Source organism: Sinohyriopsis cumingii, chromosome 4, assembly GCF_028554795.1.
Source record: "Sinohyriopsis cumingii isolate HCF-2022 chromosome 4, ASM2855479v2, whole genome shotgun sequence".
In the NCBI taxonomy this organism is placed as follows: Eukaryota; Metazoa; Mollusca; class Bivalvia; order Unionida; family Unionidae; genus Sinohyriopsis; species Sinohyriopsis cumingii.
Window position 1 is genome coordinate 26,230,011 of NC_142964.1, and position 22,580 is coordinate 26,252,590.

General features: G+C 39.8%; 1 protein-coding gene across 1 annotated transcript; it reads right to left on the minus strand.

Moving 5' to 3' along the window:
* Positions 1–113: 113 nt before the first annotated feature.
* On the minus strand, positions 114–18,945 carry LOC149800839 (lymphotoxin-alpha-like). Its single transcript, XM_089954852.1, has 3 exons — positions 18,458–18,945; positions 2,637–2,733; positions 114–2,152 (listed from the first exon to the last, which is right to left on the minus strand). The coding sequence occupies exons 1-3, from the start codon at positions 18,866–18,868 to the stop codon at positions 1,752–1,754; spliced, it is 909 nt and encodes a 302-aa protein (XP_089810978.1). The 5' UTR covers positions 18,869–18,945; the 3' UTR covers positions 114–1,751.
* Between the last annotated feature and the right edge of the window lie 3,635 nt (positions 18,946–22,580).

Sequence of the window (22,580 nt, forward strand, 5' to 3'; positions counted from 1 at the left end):
TTTTTCTTGTCGATGATGTGAATACAAAGCGACAGGATCGTTTAGTTTATTAAGAAGTTTAAACTGCGTCTTAAAGAAAAGCCATGGACACAAAAAGGAAAAGCTTAAAACAGTTGTTTGAAACGCCATTTCTTTTGCTATAATTTTATTCAACATTTTGCATTCTAAAAGTGCGTTACAGAATCTTCGTATAACATCGATTTATGCAAAGTCAAATCAAACGTTATTTTGATATTCACATATAAACATTGTTAAACAATCTTTGGTTGTCATGTAAAATAAGTTATATCCCACATTCTTGTAAATGCAAACTTTTAATACCTTTCTGACTAACTACATATTATTTTAAATGCTAAAGAGTGACTTTGAAATGCCTAGTCAACATTAGTCACAGTAATGTGACATTCTTCTTTTGTACAAACAAAAACTGAATTTAATATGGAAATCCATTCAGACGTAATAAAGCACAGATCTCTAATCGGGATATCCATAAAGTAGATTGAGGATCTGAATTTGGGTTGATGACTGTCATCCTATATAATTGAGGATCTGAATTTGGGTTGATGACTGTCATCCTATATACCTGAGGATCTGAATTTGGGTTGATGACTGTCATCATATATACTTTAGGATATGAATTTGGCTTGATGACCATCATTCTATGTGCACAGCAAACTGAAGACTGGACCCTGCACGAGTGACTGCAGACCGATTCCTGTGATTGAAGCAAATAACTAATATTGTGTTTGCGACACTCAATAAAAGCCAATAGCAGGTCAGGATATAAAATTCTTACCGGACGATCCCCAGCCCTTGATTTTGGCAAAATTGTGATTTGAGCTAAAAAGGTACATAACTGTTGTCTAAACTGGAGTTGACTATATACTTCGGATGGATAGATGACGCTGAAATATTGACTCTGGTTGAAGCTGATTATGCAGGATATGTCCACAGGGAAGCAAACCATGATCTTGGCAGTCCTTAAAATCGAACCCCGAATTGAATATGCCAGTTCACACTAGTGGTGGAAGTAGTGAACGAAACCTAGTCGCGAAATTTCCAATCACCTTGCTCCGTGTAAATATAATTAAATCACGTATCAACATTCGCTAGCCTCTACTAAAGACTGAACTTGAGGTAGAAGCTTCCTATAATGACTCCAAGCCTTTTCTCATAAAATAACGTAAGACTATGTCTGAAAAGATTATCCCTAACTATCTGTCAAGGAGGGACTGGGGATTAAATTTTCAAAACATAATTCCCAATCCTTGTTCCCTTTTGGACGAATTCTCATTAAATCAACCCAGCCTTACCCAAGAAAGAACGATGGTACTCGAGCCATGAATGGATGATAGAAAACCATTGCCCAAGGAAGACCCAAGTCCATCGGATTTAAAGCCATCAGTCCCACCCATATCCGTCTTCTCCCCACCCCTCCCCCATTCCAATCATGGAAGCGTGAACTGCATTATGGGCGAAGAATCTGGGAATGCAAGACGGTACTGAATTTCCCCAGCCCTTTCCTACAGACGGGTTAGGGCATAAATTCTGACAAAAATGATCCTATATTTGTCCCGACGACGGATCTAGTGGATGGATAATCTACAACCAATGTTCGTAATTGGACTGTGGTTCCAATCTTAAATTATCCTCCCCATAAATTTCCCCTAGGAGGGAAAGAGACCGCAACCTAATCCCGAATGATCGATTAACGAGTGTTTTGCCAATGCCCTTTAGCAAATACTTGTTAATCAAATCTTGTAGAGTCCCATAAAATTAGACATTGTCGCCATGTAAATACTAGATTTCTCATTTACACCAGTCGATATTCTGTCATGACGACGCAGACGAAGAAAAGATGAAAGAAAACTACTTTGGAACCAAAAATCTCCTTCTGGTCTTGACTTCCGGTCCATCAGCAGCAATTGCCTCCCAGTGAATGGTAGGGAGGGATTCTCCCTCTGTACGTAGTGCCCCAGTGTGGAACTGGGGTTCACCATTCCCAGAGACGGCGGGGATTTGAATGTGATGAAGGAGTAGACGAAGTAATGCCCTTCCTCAGGAACCTGCAGTGTCGCTCCGACCATCTCTACACCGTTAGCAAGGAAGGCAGTGTTGTAGCCGTCAACCAGCGTCCAGGCAAGCGTGTCATCTGGAAAGTCAATCAGTCGATTACATTCAGCAATGACATGACTGAAAATAAAGTTGTATATTTTCTGCTCGTACACTAATTATATTTTTTAAAATGTTGACGCGGTATGACAGAGCAGAGGTAAATTTTATTTTCATCCTTTTCTTTTTTTCAATATTTGCTTTGTTGCTTTATTTTTTCTATTTTACGTTTTTCTTTCTCTTGGCGCATACAATCTGAATATTCAGATCTATGCATAGCAAACTCTTTCTCACTTTGTGTAAGAAATTTATATTGGTTTGTAACCAATATTTAACCCATGACAAATATTTCTAATAACTGTCTTTATGTATTTATGGAAGAGATGTAAACAGATGTATTTATTGGAGAGATTTAGTAAAGAAGACAATTGTTAAAGAAAGAACGGAGAAGAAGATAAGAGCACTTGAGAAGCAATGACACTGCTAGAAGCTTATTCAGACATTTTGGTAATGCCAGTTCTTACTTTTGAGCAGGGCAACATCAATGTAAACATGCGCTGAGGGTCTTCTCCCATTGCGACCTGAGCTCATACTCGGTACCTCGGTATTGTTTTGCGAAAACTGGAACAAATCGAGTTACTCTTATTTTACAAGATTTTACTGGTACGATGGAATTTCGACATGTTACGTTCAGCATTCTAAAATCTGAAAAGGTGTCCGTTTAGTTGAACCTCTAAAGATAGTGGCAAATGTATTTTATTGGTTACATTATAACCTGATATCACTTCACAACTGCAGAAACCTAAGAAGCGAACGTTATATATATATATATATATATATATATATATATATATATATATATATATATATATATATATATATATATATACAGAGTGATTTGACCGTGTTGCAAACGACTTCATGACGCACGGTCCTAATTATATGGAAAAAATATGAACCAGTCTAGAAACAAATAATAAAATATATATGGGGGTTTTGGTGGTCCATATTAATTGGTTAATAATGAAAAGTAAATTTTTTAAAGTAAAAATATCTTTTCAGAGCTTATCCTATCTATAATTTAATTTAAAAAATATAGACAAAATTCTATTGATGCAATTTTAGTATTTTTACAGACTTGACTTAGGAGTACTCAATAACGAAAGTAGCACCTGATTCATTTGGTGCAAAATATGTTTCATGCACATGCAGGTTAAAGAAAATGCGGCGGCTCATATGGTGTTCTCCAAACAGAAAGCAGCAGGGGGGGGGGCGAATCCGACATTTTGTCCAATCGTTATTTTGCTTAATTAATACTTCTGCACTCAGCGGATCCGGTGTAGTCAGCGCCTGGTAAAAAAAAAACGACGACGGTCCATCCTACACGACGGTGACGTCATTTGGTTTAATGCGCGCCGATCCCAGCGTCGTCAGCGTCCGGTAAACACAGCGACGACCGCGTCGATGTCATTTCCCCCCCCCCTGCTGCTAAGAGGTTATTTACAATGATCTTACAAACAGTGATTACTAACTCCTCCTCTTGTAGATCAATTAGGTTATTTGACTGATCGGTAAGTCTAAAATTAATTCTCGTTAAAAACCGATTATGGCATTGCATATAGACCGGATTAATCGGGCTCTCAACGATTAAGAATCCGGGAGGGGCTGTTGGTGAAAATGAATAAAGGATATACCCCTGTTGAGCTTGATTTGATTACTTGGTATCTACCTGGTAACTCCCTTCGATAACATCACACACTAGATTGATTGCTATCACCGATGCGATATTTACGTTGTATGGAGCAAAATGCCTACCACCATCTCCGTTATCGTGTCTGAGGATAATTGATGGACCGAGAAAATCATTAAGAGACTTTCTTAGTTCTGGCGCGTTGTATCCTGGAAACTTGAAATCGGGTAAATCGGCTTCTGTGATATTATACTCGGTTAGGAATTTTTGTTTATTATCATCGCTGTTATCGGATATTATTTTAACGATTCGTTCATTGATATATTCCATGTCTGATATAAGTTGATTTAACACCTCAACGTGTTTTCGTGCTTTTGTTTTCCGTAGTTGTTCTAGTTGCAGTCGGTAATTACGATTAATCTCGATAAAAAAACTATCGATATCATTTAAATTAACTGTTAATATGACGATCGATTCAGGAGTTTCCTTATACCGAAAATACCACTGCATGGCATTCCTGTCTTGAAATATAAACCAACTGGGTAATAACGTGCTTTTCATAATAGACAAATCATCTTGATAACTGGTAATAATTTCATGATACGACTGCGCATTTGTGTGCAAGTCCGCGGGGATTTCATTAGGTGGATTCTCGGGCCAACCTAGTATGGTTCTTATTGAACTGTTATAAATATCAACCATATACCCCGGTGTGCTTATTTCAATCGTCGACGATAACGTCGGTTCATGAACCGTAAGAGCGATTTTTGATTCTTTTCCTGTGATCGATTTTATCCTGCGTTGAAATTCTTTATTGATTTGTTCTACTTGGTATGACCCAGTTGGTATTGTAACCTCATTCCAGTCTGGGGTCCCATCGGGTTTATTTGTCCATGCAAAAACCAGCGAGTTATTAGGTTGTTGTCCGTTAAATGCTTCCGCTCGGATATTAGGCCAACTGTGATATACTCGCAATTTTGCCAGCGCTATTTCCTTCACTGGAATCGGAGAAGGGAAGTTTACACTGAATTCTGGCTTCGTTGATGTTATCGATATCATATTTGTTTGTACCGGAGTGGTGTTCTCCGCGATCCGTTGAAGCAATTGAAACCCTTCGGGGTTCAGCGACATTATTATTATTCGTCGTTTCTAGTGTTTAATTTCAACACCGAATATTAACAACCTGCTTGTTTTCAGGAGAATGTTTTAAGCCCATTGAAGTTGTTTCAGGAGAATGTTTTAAGCCCATTGAAGTTGTTTCAGCGACGTGGTTTCCAGCTTCCAGTTGAAAATCCTCGATTTTTGACATCGCGGAGTCATACAACTGGACCATCGTGGAGAATTCAGCATCGGATATAAACGAATTATCTATCGCCAACGAGATCAACCCGGATAATTTCGAGTACGCGTCGGATACTATTTGATGTTTTACTGTATACTCGTTGAGTTTTTTCTGAGAACACGATGATATCTTTCTAGTGATTGCGTTGGCGACTCCAGCAATTGTTATCGCCGCGGAGATAGCGATTGGAACAGCGATCAGGGCTATCATGGTCACCGTGGATAAAATAACACCGGTACCGGCTACTATACCCGACACCGAGTACACGAGCGCGTCGATGGTGGTTATTTTTCGACGGTTTTTTTTTATTTTTACACGGTATTGTTCGGAAAGCGTTTTCAAATTCGCGGAGAATTCTTTTACGGTATTGAATCGATATTGATGTGACATCGGTGATACCTCTGATTCAGTTACCTTGGTGGTCATTTTTATTTTAAAAGAGCTAGTGTTTTTAATTACTTAGATCCGCTACAAATTCCACATACCATGTAATGTTTGTCCTGATTAAATTTTTATTAACGGCTTCAATTGTAAATTGTTCAACTGTGTCCTTGTCTATAATTGTTGATATTGTATTGTTAAACCCGGATGAACTTGACGATGATATATTAAACTGCATCATTGAAACCAGTGTCAATCGATAAATACCCTTAACAGTTGCGGTGATATTTATTATATTTTGTGTAGGAGTCCAAGTTAATGGTCCATGTTTAATCGTGTATACTGTGTTGATGGTGTTCCAATGAGGGATTTTTATTTTTGTCATTTCCGGTAGTCTGTCTTTAATCGTTTCAACATCAAATTTGATTGTTCCTATTTCCTGTGTATGCGTTTCTATACCCCCTTTGATTATTTCAACATTAGCGCCGATTATTTCTATTTCCTGTGTATGCGCGTCTACACTCTTTTTGTTCGCTGCAACATTAGTTTTGATTGTTCCTATTTCCTGTCCATACGCAGTGATATCATTTATAGTTATTGTAATTTCTTCCGGTCTGGTATTTTTTTTACCAAAGAATTTATCAATGGTGTTATCAGCCCTGTTAAAATTTTTTCGTAACATGTAAAATTGGCCCGACAGCGTTGTAAACTCCGAAATACTATTTTTTATCCCCACAAGATTCGGTTCGGTTATCGTCGGGGTTCCAAAAAAACTAGCAGTAGTGAGTTGTATATCGGTGACAGACTTTTGTATCCCCTCGAACTGATTTGCTTGCGCGTCAAATTTATCATACAAATTTTTTAACGAATCCGACATGGATATATAATTGTTGCCAAGTGTACTTATTTTTCCATTTATCGTCAAGATGGATTCACCTGATTTAAGTCGTCCGTCATCGGTATACAACGCTATGGCGTTTTCAGCGGCATCATTATTTCGTGTTAAAACGTCATTCAGCGACACATTACTGGATTTCAATTTACCCTGGCGGTCTTGAAATACAACTATTTCGCCCGGGTCAACACTGGTTAAATTTAACGTATCAGCGATTTCATCCTCGATTAGTTTTTTTATGTCATCGGTGGCGAGCGTTTCCGTGGGTTTTTTCAGCGCCGAAACCGGTCGTCCCCAGATATCAATCATTATTATTGTAAAAAAAACAGTGTTTTTAATTAACCCGCCGGGCCTCTACGACCCCACTAGTGTATTCGTTTACAACCACATGAGGTGGTTTCCGCGATGATGAAATCGCCGCGAGTACGTTCAATACCTCACAGCCGCATATCGGTGGGTCACTTAATTGTTGTGTTGGCAGCGTGGAATAAAAAACCGGGGCTGAACACGCCCGGATATACCGCATGAACTCGTTTGGCGGGGCTAACCCGTATGAATCAAAATAGACGATCGCACGCGGATCAATTGCGTATGCAACCCAATGAGTCCCCGCTCCGGAGGATTTATCGAGGTTAATTATACCGGTTTCAATATTCCTTGGTTTTGTCGGTAATTGATCCCTCATAAAAACACCTCTGAAGTTTTTTATCGCTAACGCGTTTGCGGCATCTATTAAATCAAAATTAGACATAGGAGTCATTAAACGGTTCCCGGTAGTCTTAGACCCTTCCCCGAGTACCATGAATACGGGGTTCCCGGTAGTCTTAGACCCTTTCCGGCTACGGGTCGTTTTTTTTTATAGCCTTTCCCGGTTGCCTTCTTCAATGCCATTCCCGCCGCGGTACCAACGGCTCCTAACGCCGCCGCCTTCGCCACTGCTGGGGCCGCCGCGGCAATCAACGCTGGAATCGCAGCTAACAATGGAAATATCCCACCGGTCTTTTCCATGTTTTTAATGCTGCGGCCGAAAAATCTATTTGAACACCCTTTTTATTCCTCATCGCATCATTGAAATGTTTTATTTGACGCGCCGTCAACGATATATTATGATTACCACCTGCCATCTGTGACGGCTTTAACGTTATTGTGGTTCCACATTGTTTAGCCGACTTTGATCGTAATTTCTTGACTTGACCATCGGTCAACTCTACGCCGACAACATTATACGACATTTTTATTGTAAACGCGTTTATGTTTTCAATTACATGTTTTCCACTGGTGCATCAACGATTCTCATTCGCCCACCAACGCCTTCTAGCAGCATTCATTTATCGCTGAGAATGACAGCAACCGCTCTATAATTGGCAATAACGCCGCGAGTTACATTAGCTCGGAAGTGTATATCAACGACGGATTGTCTTGTTAAATCAAGATGTTCCAGCGAAAAGTAATAGATCGGATATAGTTCTTTGAAATCATGTTGTGATATTTGCAAACCAGTGTCGACGTTTTGATCACGACTCATATACGACAGCAACCGATGGTACACGCGTGCAATATGGTTTTGACCGTAATTAAGTTGTATATCCTCAGATGGTTCCTGCTGACCGTTTATTCTCAGCGAGACGTCAGTAACGCCTAATCGATCAAATATCATATGGCTGGATAGTTGATTATCAACTCTCGTCATATCCTGCAACGCAACAAATATATGACGCGGAGCCGAAATGCCTTGTTGTGATGCCAGGTTCCATGTGAATATACCATTGATATTTGATTGTTTAGTATCTGTTGTTGTTGTTAGCCAACTTAGTAATGATTTTCCTCCCTGCTCCATAAAGGATAGCAATCGTGCCTCTGTGGTAATGGATGGAGTCATTACTGGCATCCACAATAATATTTTAGTTAAAACGACTTTACCAGAGTCATTATTTGGATTCGCAAGATCCGCTGAAATTCTCCAAATTGCATTTCTATCATCACCTTTTCGCACAAGCACCACGGTATGCTTTGCTCCGTAGATAACTTTTCGCACGTTCCTACAAAATCCAAATATATGATGCAGTGGAATCGCGCATGAGAAAGATCTACGCGGCCCTGTTAACATTGATATGCGTGTTGCAGCTCCGATGTTAAAATTAGGATCGCTGTTTATAATCATATTCTCAACATCAGCATCAGCGTTATTAGCATTATTTCTTGGTCGTCTTACCACAAATTGCGAGTTTCCAGCAGTGTTTCTAGTATCCTTTGCAAACATCATAGATGGACCCGCTGATCTTGTATAATCGTCGGAATATCTTGCTAGCCCGATTATTGTTGTAGCAACATCAACATCGCGTTCTATAGACTCGATCTCTCTTCCATCAATGAGATATTTTGCACTCTCGAATAGCGCCATTACGCCGTTATTGACTAAGCCAACTTTGGTACCATCTGGATACGGTGCTGGTACAGCAGGAGTATCGGCCTCTGTTACAAGTTCTCCTTCGATTTCAATAAACGCTTCACACGGCAAGAAATATTTACTGGTATCATGGACTTGAAGTTCAATTCGCGATCGTATGTTGGGTTGTACTGCATGATAGGAATAAAATTGATAATTACGGACAGAATCATCCTTGTGCACTGGTGCGTCCATATCAAACGCCGGATCAGCTGTTCGTTTAAACATTTTATTTAATAATACGCTGATGCATCTAAATCATCGTCGTCGTTTTAAATTCTTCTAATTTTGTCGTGGTTTTAAACCACTTCCCGCTATTATGTTTGCGATGTCATCTTGATTATTGTTTACCAACGACGCTAGTTTTTCTTCCACGGCGTTATTTATTACTTTACTGACATTTGCAGGCATCAATGTCGTTGATGGCATCACCGGTGGTTTCTGTTTTCTTTTTCTCACCAACGACATTAGTTTATCTCGTGCTGCAGAAACCACCCTTCCGGCAACATCTCCAATAGCACTAATACCCTTATCACGAATAACATCAATAGCCTTCATTCCTAATTGTTTGGCTAACGGCGCTACTTTTGGAGCCATTCTTGTAAATAACCCCGCAATGGTGCTACCGAGACCGTCTCCGTACCACGCGCGGTATACGGGCAATCGTGAGTTTACCACGTAGACGCTGACTGGTTTATCATGGTTGTAGTGTATGATCATTTTATTATAAAAAACACCAGTGTTTTCCAATTAGTGATTGATCACCAGTGGTTGGTCAATCGCTGTAATGACCGTGGTCCACGAGTTCGTCTATGAGCGTTCGATATATATTAATGTCCATGATACCACCGGCAAATAACCGTCTGCAAATATCAGCGGCCTCATTGATTATTTCCGGAGAGTTATTTCCGGCTCGTTTTCCTCCGATTAGTATTTCTAGCCGTGATATATCACTGAGAACACTACCAGGACAAGTAACGTCTTTACCAACAGAGTATCCTTTTCCGTGTTTTGGTCTTTCAGTTTTTACTTTATTGTGGAATATTATATAATTATTATCACGCGGTAATAATACATTTTTATGTTTATTTGCCAAATACACTATTCTTGTCCAGTCCTTTAACGACCTTATATTTTTCTCGTAGCCGCTATTGATATGCTCATCTCGTGAATTCTTATCAAAATTTACGGCAGTAAAATCAATCAATTCTTCATCGCTGAAGGCTCTGATTTGATCTATTGTGCTCTTTTTAAGAACATTACGGGGTATATCCCCCTCTTTCCGTATTTCTTCCGGTATTTCTTCCGGTATTTCTTCTTCTGGTTCTCTTGCGGTGGCGCCTAGTTCTTCCTCGTCGGCCATTGTAACATAAGGTTCTTGTGGGTCCGTTATAGCGAGTGGTGGCGGCCTCCGTGTTGTAGCAACCGCTATTTTCGCAGGGAGTGTTTCCAGAGACTTTTTTGTTTGCTCGGTCTGAGCCGCTATCTTTTCAAGCGCACCGAGGACGGGCACAGTTGCCGCCGTAACATCTTTGGTCGCTTTAGTTACCGGGGCAAAGAGCTGTTCGCTTCCAACAGCAAAATCAGTTTGTAGTTGTTGCCGCGTTTGAAGTTGTTTTCGGACCCTGTCTCGTAACGGTATGAACTTTTTAAGCGCTACTAGCCGCTCTCTGGCTAGCCGAGTAGTAAGTGATTCGCCTACCATTATTGCAATTGCTCCGTAATTTCTAATTTCCCGCCGAGTGTGGCGGGGGGAGTATGTCCCAGGGGCTCCAGGGAGTTTTCGTCTATAATCCTTCTAATGTTTTTAATTTTATTAGAAATCTCCCGGCGTCGTTCAAAAGCCTGTCCGAGTTTTTTCGTACTGTCTCAACGGCAGTAAATAATCCAATAAATGCATTTACGTCATTGCCATACAAGTTTTCATTGATCGTATATTGTAATCGCTTTATAAAAGAATACTCGCGTGGCAAGGTATATCGACCTTTCTTTGATTGCTCGTTAATAATTTCATAATCGGACAATATTTTTTGGTTATCAAGCTTATCAGATAATTCAATTCCTTGATTTTTTAATTTTAAAATCTCGGTTAATATATTATTGATGTCTTCGATATTCATATTCTTATAAAACATCTTATTTTTAAATAATAAAAAAAAATGTTTTACAAAATGAACCCTGCGTATCAATCCCGAGGTGTGTTAACATTCGATGAAACCGTAGGATAATTCGTTTTCTTCCGGTATTTCTTCCGGAAGAGACAATTTATTGTAGCGTTCGCACTGTCATGGCGACTTCGTCACGGTGACCTTGTCACTCGCTGATTTCTGTTATATATGAAAATCGAATTCTGTGACCCGTCTTTTTTGAGATCGCTGAATTCTGTATTCCTTCTGCAACAAATCGTATTGAGGCGATATAAATGTCAAAATATTTTCCTGCCTCATTCATCGACTGAAATATTTTTTCCTCGTGAGTTGTTGTATCAAATGACTTTACGGGTTTTGCTTTCTTTGAAAACTTACCAGTTTGGCCTTTTTTGGTATTTTGACTTTGCGAGATGGCTTGCAAGTTTATAAGAGAATTATCAGTCTTATTATTATTAATATGATCAATCACAAGCCCATTTTCGATTAATCCGTTGAATGCTTCAAATACAATCCTGTGAACATAATAGCTTTTTCCTCCTGCAGTAAATTGCAAGTATCCCTGATTATTTACGGTACTAATCGGCTTCTTCAGTCTACAATTTCTAACAACGCCGTCGCGAGATGCCTCGTAATTAACGAGCACAGGATGCGGCTGAAATTCTTGGTTCATTTGTATAATAATACTACTTGTCTAATTCATTATTTGGTTTAATTATAAACCTTGCAATGTAGTCCTGAGGGGTTTTGATGACGAAGTCGCGGTGGGGTCAATGACGGCGTTTTTTATTCGCTTGTCATAATAGCGTTTTAACTCTCTGTATCGCTTTCCGCCACAATTGATACACAACTGTGATTTTCCTCTTACACCAACGTGGCAAACCAAGCACGGGAGGGGGCCAAGAGAACCATTACGAACGCTTTGTAAATGATACCCGCAGAATTCACCTCTACATGATTTATTGCACGGGGTTGTCGACCCAATCATCAACCATTTGCAGTGATTCATTATACTATATTCTTTCATTTAAATACTTGTTTTAATTATATGGAGGAGTTCGAGAGATTAGCAGCAATTAAGCCCTGGAAAAATATTAAGTTCAATCTCGATAGAGCCCTCAAGGACGCACCAAAAGCGTTAATAAACGATAGAACCCTGTTGAATAAAATACGCGATTGTATCAATGAATTCAAGCGTGATGGTGCATCTCATAGTTCGTCAACATTTCGAATTGATGGTGTTGTTGATGCTACCATGAACGACAACCGCGCGGCAACGATAATATCACAACTTGGCTCCAGCAAGTATTTCTTCAGAGTAAAATTCATTGTCTGGGTGGAATCAGGTAATTGGATCATACGTGATAAATTTGAACCGGTTCTCAGCGACAAGAAAACAGTCATTGTTAGCCGCGACTCCAAGCCAGGGCTGTTAACCGGAGCTGACAGACCATACTATGAACGAGCGTATCCTGAAACAGCAGTTGTCTATGGAATATACCCGTTAAATAAGAAACCTGATATCGGAAAACTAGCGCCGATGAAACAGTCAACGGGGATAAATTGTGTAGCAGAACGAGTAATAGAGCATTTTACAAATGCGTGTCGAGGAAATAAACTGACCGATTTACGACGTAGCAAAATAAACCAATGGGAGGAGACAGTGCGCGAGCGAGGAGCAACCATCAGCGACATAGCGAGATTAGAAACATCGCTGAGATTTCCAATAACCGTTACAACGATAACCGGTGAAGTATTATATGAATCAAAGTATAAATCAAATGGAGCCCCAATCAAAATTATTGATCATAACGAACACGCGTGGACGCCCGCGGTCACAATATTTCCACGGGATAGAACAGTAAAGTATATCCCCGGGGAATTCCTGGGAGAGGATGGTTTTCTCGCGGAGAGGAAACTATTTGATGCTATTGCCTGCTTGTGTAAAAACGACCCTGTATCAGTGTGGTTACTTCGCAGCGCTGAAAACGATGCGGATACCTTTGATCAGTTTGTAAGACCAAACGGTGAATTATATCGCACTGAAGCGTTTCACAACAAGATGAAAAAAACCGCCATGGAATTTGAAGAGCATGATGAACAACTGCTAACAAATTGTTTTACGATTCCATCGGTTGCAGCTCATGTTGCAGCAAGGAAAAATGCGTGGAGACCAACGCGCAAGGAATTTCTACCGGATGTACAATCCAGTTGTTTGGAATACTATCACGGTGGACTATGGAACACTGAATACAACCGCGACGCTATGATTTCCGTTGATATGGTTGCCTGTTATCCAGCGAGTTTTCTCGGGTATGGATCCGCCGCTGAGTATTTCAAACGATTTGGACACCCCAGACATGAAATGACTCGTGTTGCTATTAATGGACCACTGCCTGATTTTGATTTAACCGGATTCGCTCGCATAGTATCATTTGAGTTCGCGGCAGGACTTCATCGCTGTTGCTATATTTGGATCGGTAGACACATGGCTGAAAAGAAGTGGCTGCCAATAGCGCTGCTACGGTATATGATTGATTGTGAAATGCTAGTTTCGTTGATTGTCAGTGACGCGATTATATCATACCGGGCGCAGACTGAAGTCTGGTTACCAGAACCGGAGCGTCTAGATAGCATAATTGACGAGTCCAGAAAACACATTGATGCCGACGAGGAATATATCATCGAATGGTCCAAAAAGATATTCAACCAACGAAACCGCGAGGCAAAAGATCTCGGTAGAAGAATAATCGGTAAGTTCACACAAGGTGGAAAAAACTGCGACTACAAACGATATTGCTCACGGCTGATTATAGATGACGCAGAATATGATTTCGTAATCAAGGACGCAGTGGCAAAAAATAGATACGTGAACTGCAAAACAGCTTTCTTGTCCAATGGAACAAAGTTGGGTACAGTTGTTACCTACAGCGATGGAGACAGCCCGGCATATCCACATTTGAGGGCGTCTATGCTGGGTTACGCCGCTATCAATTTATTCTCGATGATAAATAGATTTCCCGACACCGCGGTTAGAGTAGCCGTTGATTCATTTTACATAGACATAAAGTATAAAGGAAACATAGCCGAGTTTACTAGTCCGGACGAGAGTTGGGGTATATGGAGAATTAAAAACGAAATACGACGCGATTATTCCCCGTCAGCAAATGTCACCGTTGAAAATAATTACTTACGCGGTGATAAATTGTCAGAATGGTCTAATGCGCCACCGTGTTCTGATCCAATTTGTAGATATAAAACAGTTTATTTAAGCGGCTGTGGCAGGTCAGGAAAGACGACTCGGGCAATTGAATTATTTCGAACGCGGGCAAGTATAATCGTGCTTACACCGACCCATAGACTAGCGCGCGAGGTAAAACAACGAAGTGTTGACGCCGTTACTTATCACAGCTTTTTTCGATACAGCGGTGGTGAGTGGACTCCTGATCGAATGGGGGAAAAATTTATTCCTGAGGTTATCATCTGGGATGAGATATGTACTGTTTCGTTAGATACTTTACAAATGTTTCTTGAGTGGTTGTTGCGCGCGAACACAGCGGTAATCATGTGTGGCGACCATGGCCAACCACCACCATTTGTCGGCGAGGGTCCACATGATTGGTTAAAAGGTTTTGTGGACTATTATGAAGAAACCGATACTGATTACCGAGCACTTGATGAACAACTGCGCGAGGTTAAAAAATTAATCAGATTACAGCCGGATAGAGTTCAATGTGAAATAATCCGCGAGGTGATTCCGGAAACGCCGTTAAATGAATTCTGGGAAACATGGAGACCAAACGATTTGATTGTAGCGAGTAGAAAGATAGTCAGAGACACACTTCAGCGGAAGTTGTTTGCGTTGCATAAGGAAAAGTTTCCAACGCGTCCAGTGCCGTTATGTTATAGACCCGCGGACACACGGCGGCAGAACATTGAAGTTGAAATCCCGGGCCCGACAGCGTCAGGGACAAAAAAACAAATTCTCGTGCTGAATGATATCGTGCTCGTTGATATCAGCGTCGTCGAGGACGCGCTACGTGCTGATAAATCCCCGTGGACGCTAGGATACGCAACGACAATACATTCCTCGCAGGGATTAACCCTCACGGACACAATTGTTTGGATGGTTGATAATCGCATCGAATGGTCAAATCTAGTCTATCTTGCAGTGTCCCGAGTACGGAGAATGAATCAGCTTCGAAGAATTGTTATTGACGAATCCAGTGACAACGATGACATCATCGATGCAAGCGTCATTGATAGAAAACTCTCGGGTTACCGCCAACAGGATAAAAAAAAACAGCGGCGTTTTGATATTGATGCCGAATTAATAATTGCGTTACGACAACAACAGAATAATCACTGCGCGAGTTGCAATTGTGTAATGCGCTGGCGTTATTCGGATAAAGACGCTCGCCAATTTACCGTGGACAGGATCGATAACAGTCTCGGTCATGTCAAAAACAATGTGAGGTTAACTTGTCTTGAGTGCAATAGACGCAACGGCGCTAGTTAAGACCACGCGGGGGCAATTGAGTATCATCAGGTATCACTTGTAGTTGCTCGCGTGTAAACCCCCGCTGTGGGGCAGTTGAATCCAGTCTATAGATCGGTGGTCTACCATTTGATCGTGTTATCGTTGATATGTTATGCGTGGTAACACTCCAAATAGGATCAGTAGCTCTTTTTTTACCGCCTTCAAGCTCTCCTGGTTCATACAGATATCTAACAGTGACATCGCCGAGAATCGGCTTGGAAACGCTATCTATTTTTGATCTTCCGGGTATATACTTTTTTTTAATCGCGTCGCTGGGCTTCATGTTGATTACTCGGGTAATCTCGTTATTTAACGCTGCAATTACGCCTGGCAACCTTTTGACCCATTCACGAGATCGTTTTTCCTGGATGAATTCCTTCGCGTATTGATACCCAAATAACCGTTCAGCAAGAGTCCGATTGAATCGTTCAACAATTGCCTGATCACGATGTAGCGCAGTATGACCTCGTCGTATCGCGACGCTATGATGTTTCAGCGTTGATAAAACAGCGCCGCGAAATTCATTGCCAGGATCAACTTGTAATAGATTTGGCCAGCGCAGAGGACCCCTTCGGTAAATCCTCTCAAACGCATCGGCTACTTCAGTTGCTGACTTTGTTTTTAACGGCTCCGCTTGTTTGTATCGACTCGCAACATCAACTACGGTTAGCGCGTATTTGTAACCGTTGTCATGCGGCAGAAATAGTATATCAGCCTGATGAACTTTGTTGGGTACGGTAACATCAAAGCGCGAAAAGTTGATTTGTTTAGGCGGTGGTAGATAAATTTGCCATATAGCCTGTTTGGATAACCAAGTAGCCGCAACGGCCTTTGTTACCTTTGCAGCGCTTGCGAGTTTACCAATTGCGGCCTTCCCCTTCCAGTATCCTCTCGGAGAATAATAGATGGATTCCATGTTGTTATTATAAACGCTAGCGTTTTCAATTACCAGCGCGAGAAGCTCCGCTTCCAATCATTAATTTACCTTTCATAGCCGATTTTACCAACCATGAAGCCAATTTTTCTTTGAGGGATTTATCAGGAATAGCATTTAACGCGTGAATTAATTTTACATCCGCGATATGACGCTGTTGCAGATCGCTACTTTTGTAGTAAGCAACATCATGAGCATGACACGCCTTATCGATAGCGTTTATTGGATACTCACCGAGTTTGGGCTGATTTTGATCATCGAGTCTGATATCTAATCGTGTTCCGGGGCCACAGTAGCTATATCCTGGGAGGTGCTTTTCTCCTGGATACTTTGCCCACGGTGTTCCGGGGAGTTTTGATAACTTGGCTGCAATATCACCTCCTCGCTTTTTTTTAAAGCATCCCCGGGTCTAGCAGAAATAAATCTAAATTTCTTTGTACCGCATTGTACACACTTACCAGTAAATGCCGATCTGTTATTTCTTGTTGTAACGGTTGTCATATCATTTGTGCCAGTACGCACTCTACACTTCACACAATATAGATCCATAATTTATGTATAGAGATATGAATATAATTGATTTTTCGGCGACTAAAACAAGAGAACCAGTTAAGCATGTTGCAGCGTTACCAAACTCGATCCGGATGATTATCATCGGACCATCTGGATCCGGCAAGACGCAATTGTTACTTAATTTAATAATGAGATGGATGAAGTGGGATAAGTTGTATTTAATCGCCCCTAGCGTGGATGATCAACGATGCTACGAGGTGTTGAAAGATTTTAACGAGAATGCATCAGCGATCGCTGAAAAAAATGTTATTGAGTTTATTACAGATATCAATGATGCACCAGGTATTGATGATATTGATGGCGACGTTAACAATCTAGTCGTGTATGATGATGTTATGTTAGACAATCAAAAAAACCCAGCTAGGATATTTTCCAGAGGCAGGCATAAAAACACCGACGTGATATATGTCACTCAACGATACACTCAGATTCCAAAAGTAATCAGAGACAACTGTAATATTCTTGCTGTATTCAACGGCGTTGATACACACACGCTACGAAATATTTGGCAGACATGGTGCGGCGGTGACATGGACTTTAATGGTTTTCGAAACTTTTTTAGTCATGCTCAGTCGACCCCACATGGATTTGTAACGATAAATTTACATGATCCTCGGACACGATATCGTATCGGACTTGACCAAATATTCGGTTAGTTGTAAATAATTTTCATTGTAAATAGCCCCTTAGCAGCGGGGGGGGGGGGGGGCAATGACATCGACGCGGTCGTCGCTGTGTTTACCGGACGCTGACGACGCTGGGATCGGCGCGCATTAAACCAAATGACGATTGGACGACCCACCGACGACGACGTCGTTTTTTTTTTACCGGGCGCTGACGACACCGGATCCGCTGAGTGCAGAAAGTATTAATTAAGCAAAATAACGATTGGACAAAATGTCGGATTCGCCCCCCCCCCCCCCCCTGCTGCTCAGAAGCTTGCACCAAGGTTAGTTGTGCATGAAGAAATATAGTTCTCATCATCAGCACCCAGAAATTTTAAGTTATTGAATTTTGAATATGATAGTTCTTCCATAGGTTTACTAGTGGAGTTGAATTGGCACGGCAAGTCCTATAGGTACATGATTGGAAGAATTATCTCCCTTTATTGTCAAAAACTAATTATCGTGGCATCTTGGATAACTTCGGCTGATTCGATAATGGGCTCCACTTTCGATTTCAGGTGATCCACGTATTCAAGCAGTGAAAGATATTATAATAATGGCGATTATTTAGTTCATTCCACCCTTTTTCGTTTTGTTTGAATTAATCTTCCTTTAATTACCATTAGTATACTGCATGATTGTTTAACATTATTACTAAACTGAAGTAAGAAAAATATGGCAAGCAAATTATTCTTGCAAAGCCAAACAAACAAATAACACAAATGGACTCACAATTTGTATCAGTCTTGAAAACGGCTCAGAACGTTCAATACAGCACAAGTTCTCATCGGAACAGAGTGTTGTCCACTGAACATCACTGGTTTCTCCTGATGTGAGGCTAAACTGTTCCATGCTAGAGCAGGGTATGCAAAGACTGTCTTTGTCTGGCATGGTACAATGACCTTTGTGTGTACGAGCTCCACTCTGCATCAGTACCTCTCTGTACGAGATATACAACACCGCCAAAATATTGCATATTGCTGAAATCCATAGAGCAGCACAGAGGACTCGCGTTTTACATGGGTTATTGACCATTTCCATGTGCTTTTCATCTTCACTGATGTACTTATCATATTCATTTAATGTTGTAAGTAATACAGATTCTTTGCAAGGTTTAGATGTCATTATCCCTTTAAGGTACATTTGTCTGGTGCTAACTGTGTAAACCTATCACAGCTTTGAATTTATCCTTGTCTCGACTGTGACTTGTATTGTTACTTTCTTTTTGCGTTCGTCTTATGCAACTTTCGGTTTAGGTAATATAACCAAGACGAGGTATTTTCCGGAATCGGTGTGGCCTATTTCGTTGTATATTTGGTATGCAGTGATAAATTAATTAATTTATTTACTTTTATTCCATATTTAATGAGGTCATAATGCAGTTATAATAATAATATTGTTGACTTTAAAATGAATTATCCCGATCATGGATAAAGGATTACGGTTGTCTAATGATAAAGGTTTCTAAAGAGAAGGTAAAGAGGACATGAAAATGATACATACTATGTTAACACATTTTAACGATATACTGGAAAAACTAAGTACTTTAAAGACCAAAACCCTAGCGGGTATTGGGAATCGGTCAGAACTTGACAGCGAACTATACTGAAATTGAAACAGACATCTCTTTAGAAACTTGGCAATGCAATTATCATAATGACACTATTTTCATTCCACAAGAATATTAGCTATGGAGTAAAGGTATATAAAAACAACATATATAATTTTAGGTAAGGAGATATGGATAACGTCATAAATAAACTTAGTTCGTAGGCTTTTAATATAATTTTCCCTAATGACTTATTCACCCATCATTTATAAAATTCCTATATCATTATTACCCACAAAATATGATGCAGATAACAATTTGCTGTCTTCCACTGTTCAGCTATGCATTGCTTTCATTTGTCTTTCTAATGTTCGCTAAATCCCGTGATCGGCACAGTTAAGTGGTACCGCACGGCTTACATCATGGGAACTACGCACACGCGGAGAGAGAGAGAGAGAGAGAGAGAGAGAGAGAGAGAGAGAATAACGATTAAAGAAACACTTTAAAATAACATGACAAATTTGGAGAACGGTGCAGACCGCAAACCATGTGATCAGGATCTGGTAATCTTCTTGTCTCCATACAATCTGGATTATTCTAGATCAAATAGGGCTTCTCACGAATCTGTCAGTACTGTTCCAACTTTCATTTTCATTTTAATTTTATATTTTGCTTAAGTGACATGGAATTTACACTCGATAAATACCGACTTCTACCAAGCGCTAGGGCGACATTAAGAGTTATAATGGTCATACTTTATCGGAAAACGTCTCGAAAGTTCTATGATTTTAGTAGTCCCCGTTGTTTGATGCCAGCCATTATCCAACGCCTCGAAAGGACTATACTGGATAAGGAGCATTTTCTGCCCCCTCTCCAAATGTCATTATATGAAGTATACTGCACGTATGAGATGGTTCACATTTATTTCTGAACATCATTTCTGTGTTCACGTGTCTGTTACCATGTTTAGTGGGTGTTGAAACACTAAAAAAAGATATGAAAAGTAGTCATCTTTTCCATCTACTTATCATAGAAACTGCTTTATCAAGAAATTTTCACTCAGTTTAAAATTTGCGATATGCATTTTTATTATTTTAGGGGTTTAAAAGGCTCTGTAAATATAATTTTTTTTCTAAAACTATTCCAAATTGATATATCGTAGCCAAAACAAAAATAAAATATACCCAACTTACACGTCAACTGAAAACTGCGTCTAAATAACATTGAGAAAACAGGTACCTAACCATAAAATAAAATAAAAAGTTCCTGCATGAAATATTGTTTTATAATTATTGAACGATACATAATGTTACTGAATTGCTTAAATGATTGTTTAATAATATCGAATGCTATTATTGTAAAAGAGGAATTAACAGGGGCCAATACGTTCGCATCTTCACCAAATATATGGGTTTGTTACCTTCACTGGAAATGACAAGTGTTCTTTGTGTATTGTTATAATTATAATTTCATGGCAATATAACACACACACACACACACACACACACACACACACACACTCGCGCGCGTTTCAATCTTTAGAAGAAAAACAAATATAAATACTTTGACTTCAATACCACTTGATGTCTCCTCTATAGTCAAACTATAATCCGTTTATAAACTATATATTTGGCTGCAGATCAATGAGAATGCCAAGCAATATTTAATATCCCTTATACCAACACCTTAGTACTTTTTGCATACTTTTGTGAAACATGACTGGTAAAGGGTAAACGGACCCCCAAAAAATCATCTCTTGTTTTGTTTTAGCAGCAAAATCGATAATGGCGCGACTATACTGTTCATTAATACTCCAAAAGAAGCGCAATAGTTGACTTCAAAGTCCAAACTCTTGATCACATGATATTAGTTAGCTTTCATAATTGCCCACTTAGTCCATATCTAAGTTAAGTTAAAATAATTAAAAAAATATAAGTTTCAAGTATTTGGGATACGAACCGCAACACCAATTTTCTAAGAGTTTAAAACACAATTGTAAATATAAATCTACCCTTGACAAAATTGGCAAGTGCGTTATTCACAACTTTAGCCTTCTTTAAATATAGAATTTGGGCATTAATAGGAAAGAAAACACTACTGGTTCAACACTTTTAACGAACTTATAAAAAATACAAAAAATGTTTTAGAAGTAATAATGTAACAAGCCAGATTGGTTTCTTGACCGAGTGATGTCTAACCCTGGCGAGAATTCCCACTAGAAGTCATATGTTCCTTCTGATTCCAAAGACTTCATACAACTACTGTTGTAAACTGGAAAGTCCAATTTTCACTAATTTGCAAAATAAATTTACTCTAATTAATGCAAGACCACAGATCTCACAACTTCCCATTTGTCTGTCAACCGCACAACTGCATGGTTTCTCTTCATTAACTTTCCGTAACGTACCGACAGTATTTCCGCCGTGAAACTATGCAACTCAACCACCAATACAGGGAACTATTTTTACTACGCCACCTTAGGCCAGTCAAACCATGATTTTAAGCCACATTTCGCATGTAACGCTACACCATATTTACCACCATAAAAACAATAAATGGCACCTTCCGACGACAGGACAGTCCCTTCTCGTTTATTCCATTGTATAATTTACCAGTCTCCAATCATAAATACTGTACCTGGTGTCACACGATGAATTCATACAATTGGATTTTAATAGGGACTACTGACTGACAAAGACACTCATGCGGCTCTGATCTGAATTCACAAAAAGAGTATTATGGCATCATGAAACTCACTAACACTTCACTCCGTGACGTTTGCCCTTAGTAACTGGCTAATTATTTCGATCTGAGGACTATATCCCCAGCACCGACTTCCCATGATCAAACAAGTAATCACAAAACTCTAAGAAATCTTTTAAAATGGAGAGTTATAAACAAATGGGTATACTCCAAATTGATTCCAATAACATTGGACGATTTTGAGCATATGTCAGCCACGCGTTATAAAATCCGTAAGTGTTTAAAGTTATGAGGTAAACTTTTAATGAAATGAAGTGTGTGTGTGTGTGTGTGTGTGTGTGTGTGTGTGTGTGTGTGTGATTTGAATTTTTAATGTAGTTTTAAGAATTTTTCCGTTATATCGCTACGATGTCTGCAATGTGGCAGTTTACAGTGATATCTAGCATTGGGTCAACACGCTGCAGACATATGACATCATGTTCCAACCAGTCCCATTATCCTGACACCCGGCCGACCAGTCCTAACACTAGCCTCTTAATGCTGAACGCCTAGCGAAGTAGCTGTTAGTAAAAAATTTAAGTATTTGGTATGACTCGGCCGGGG

Bases quoted from the DNA above. Each gene is read 5' to 3' on its own strand.
- LOC149800839 (XM_089954852.1), bottom strand. From the start codon at position 18,868: ATGTACCTTAAAGGGATAATGACATCTAAACCTTGCAAAGAATCTGTA. The intron at 2,734-18,457 runs GTGAGTCCATTT...GATTTGTTCCAG, and splicing joins TTTCAAGACTGATACAAATT to TTTTCGCAAAACAATACCGA. The intron at 2,153-2,636 runs GTAAGAACTGGC...TTGACTTTCCAG, and splicing joins TGATGTTGCCCTGCTCAAAA to ATGACACGCTTGCCTGGACG.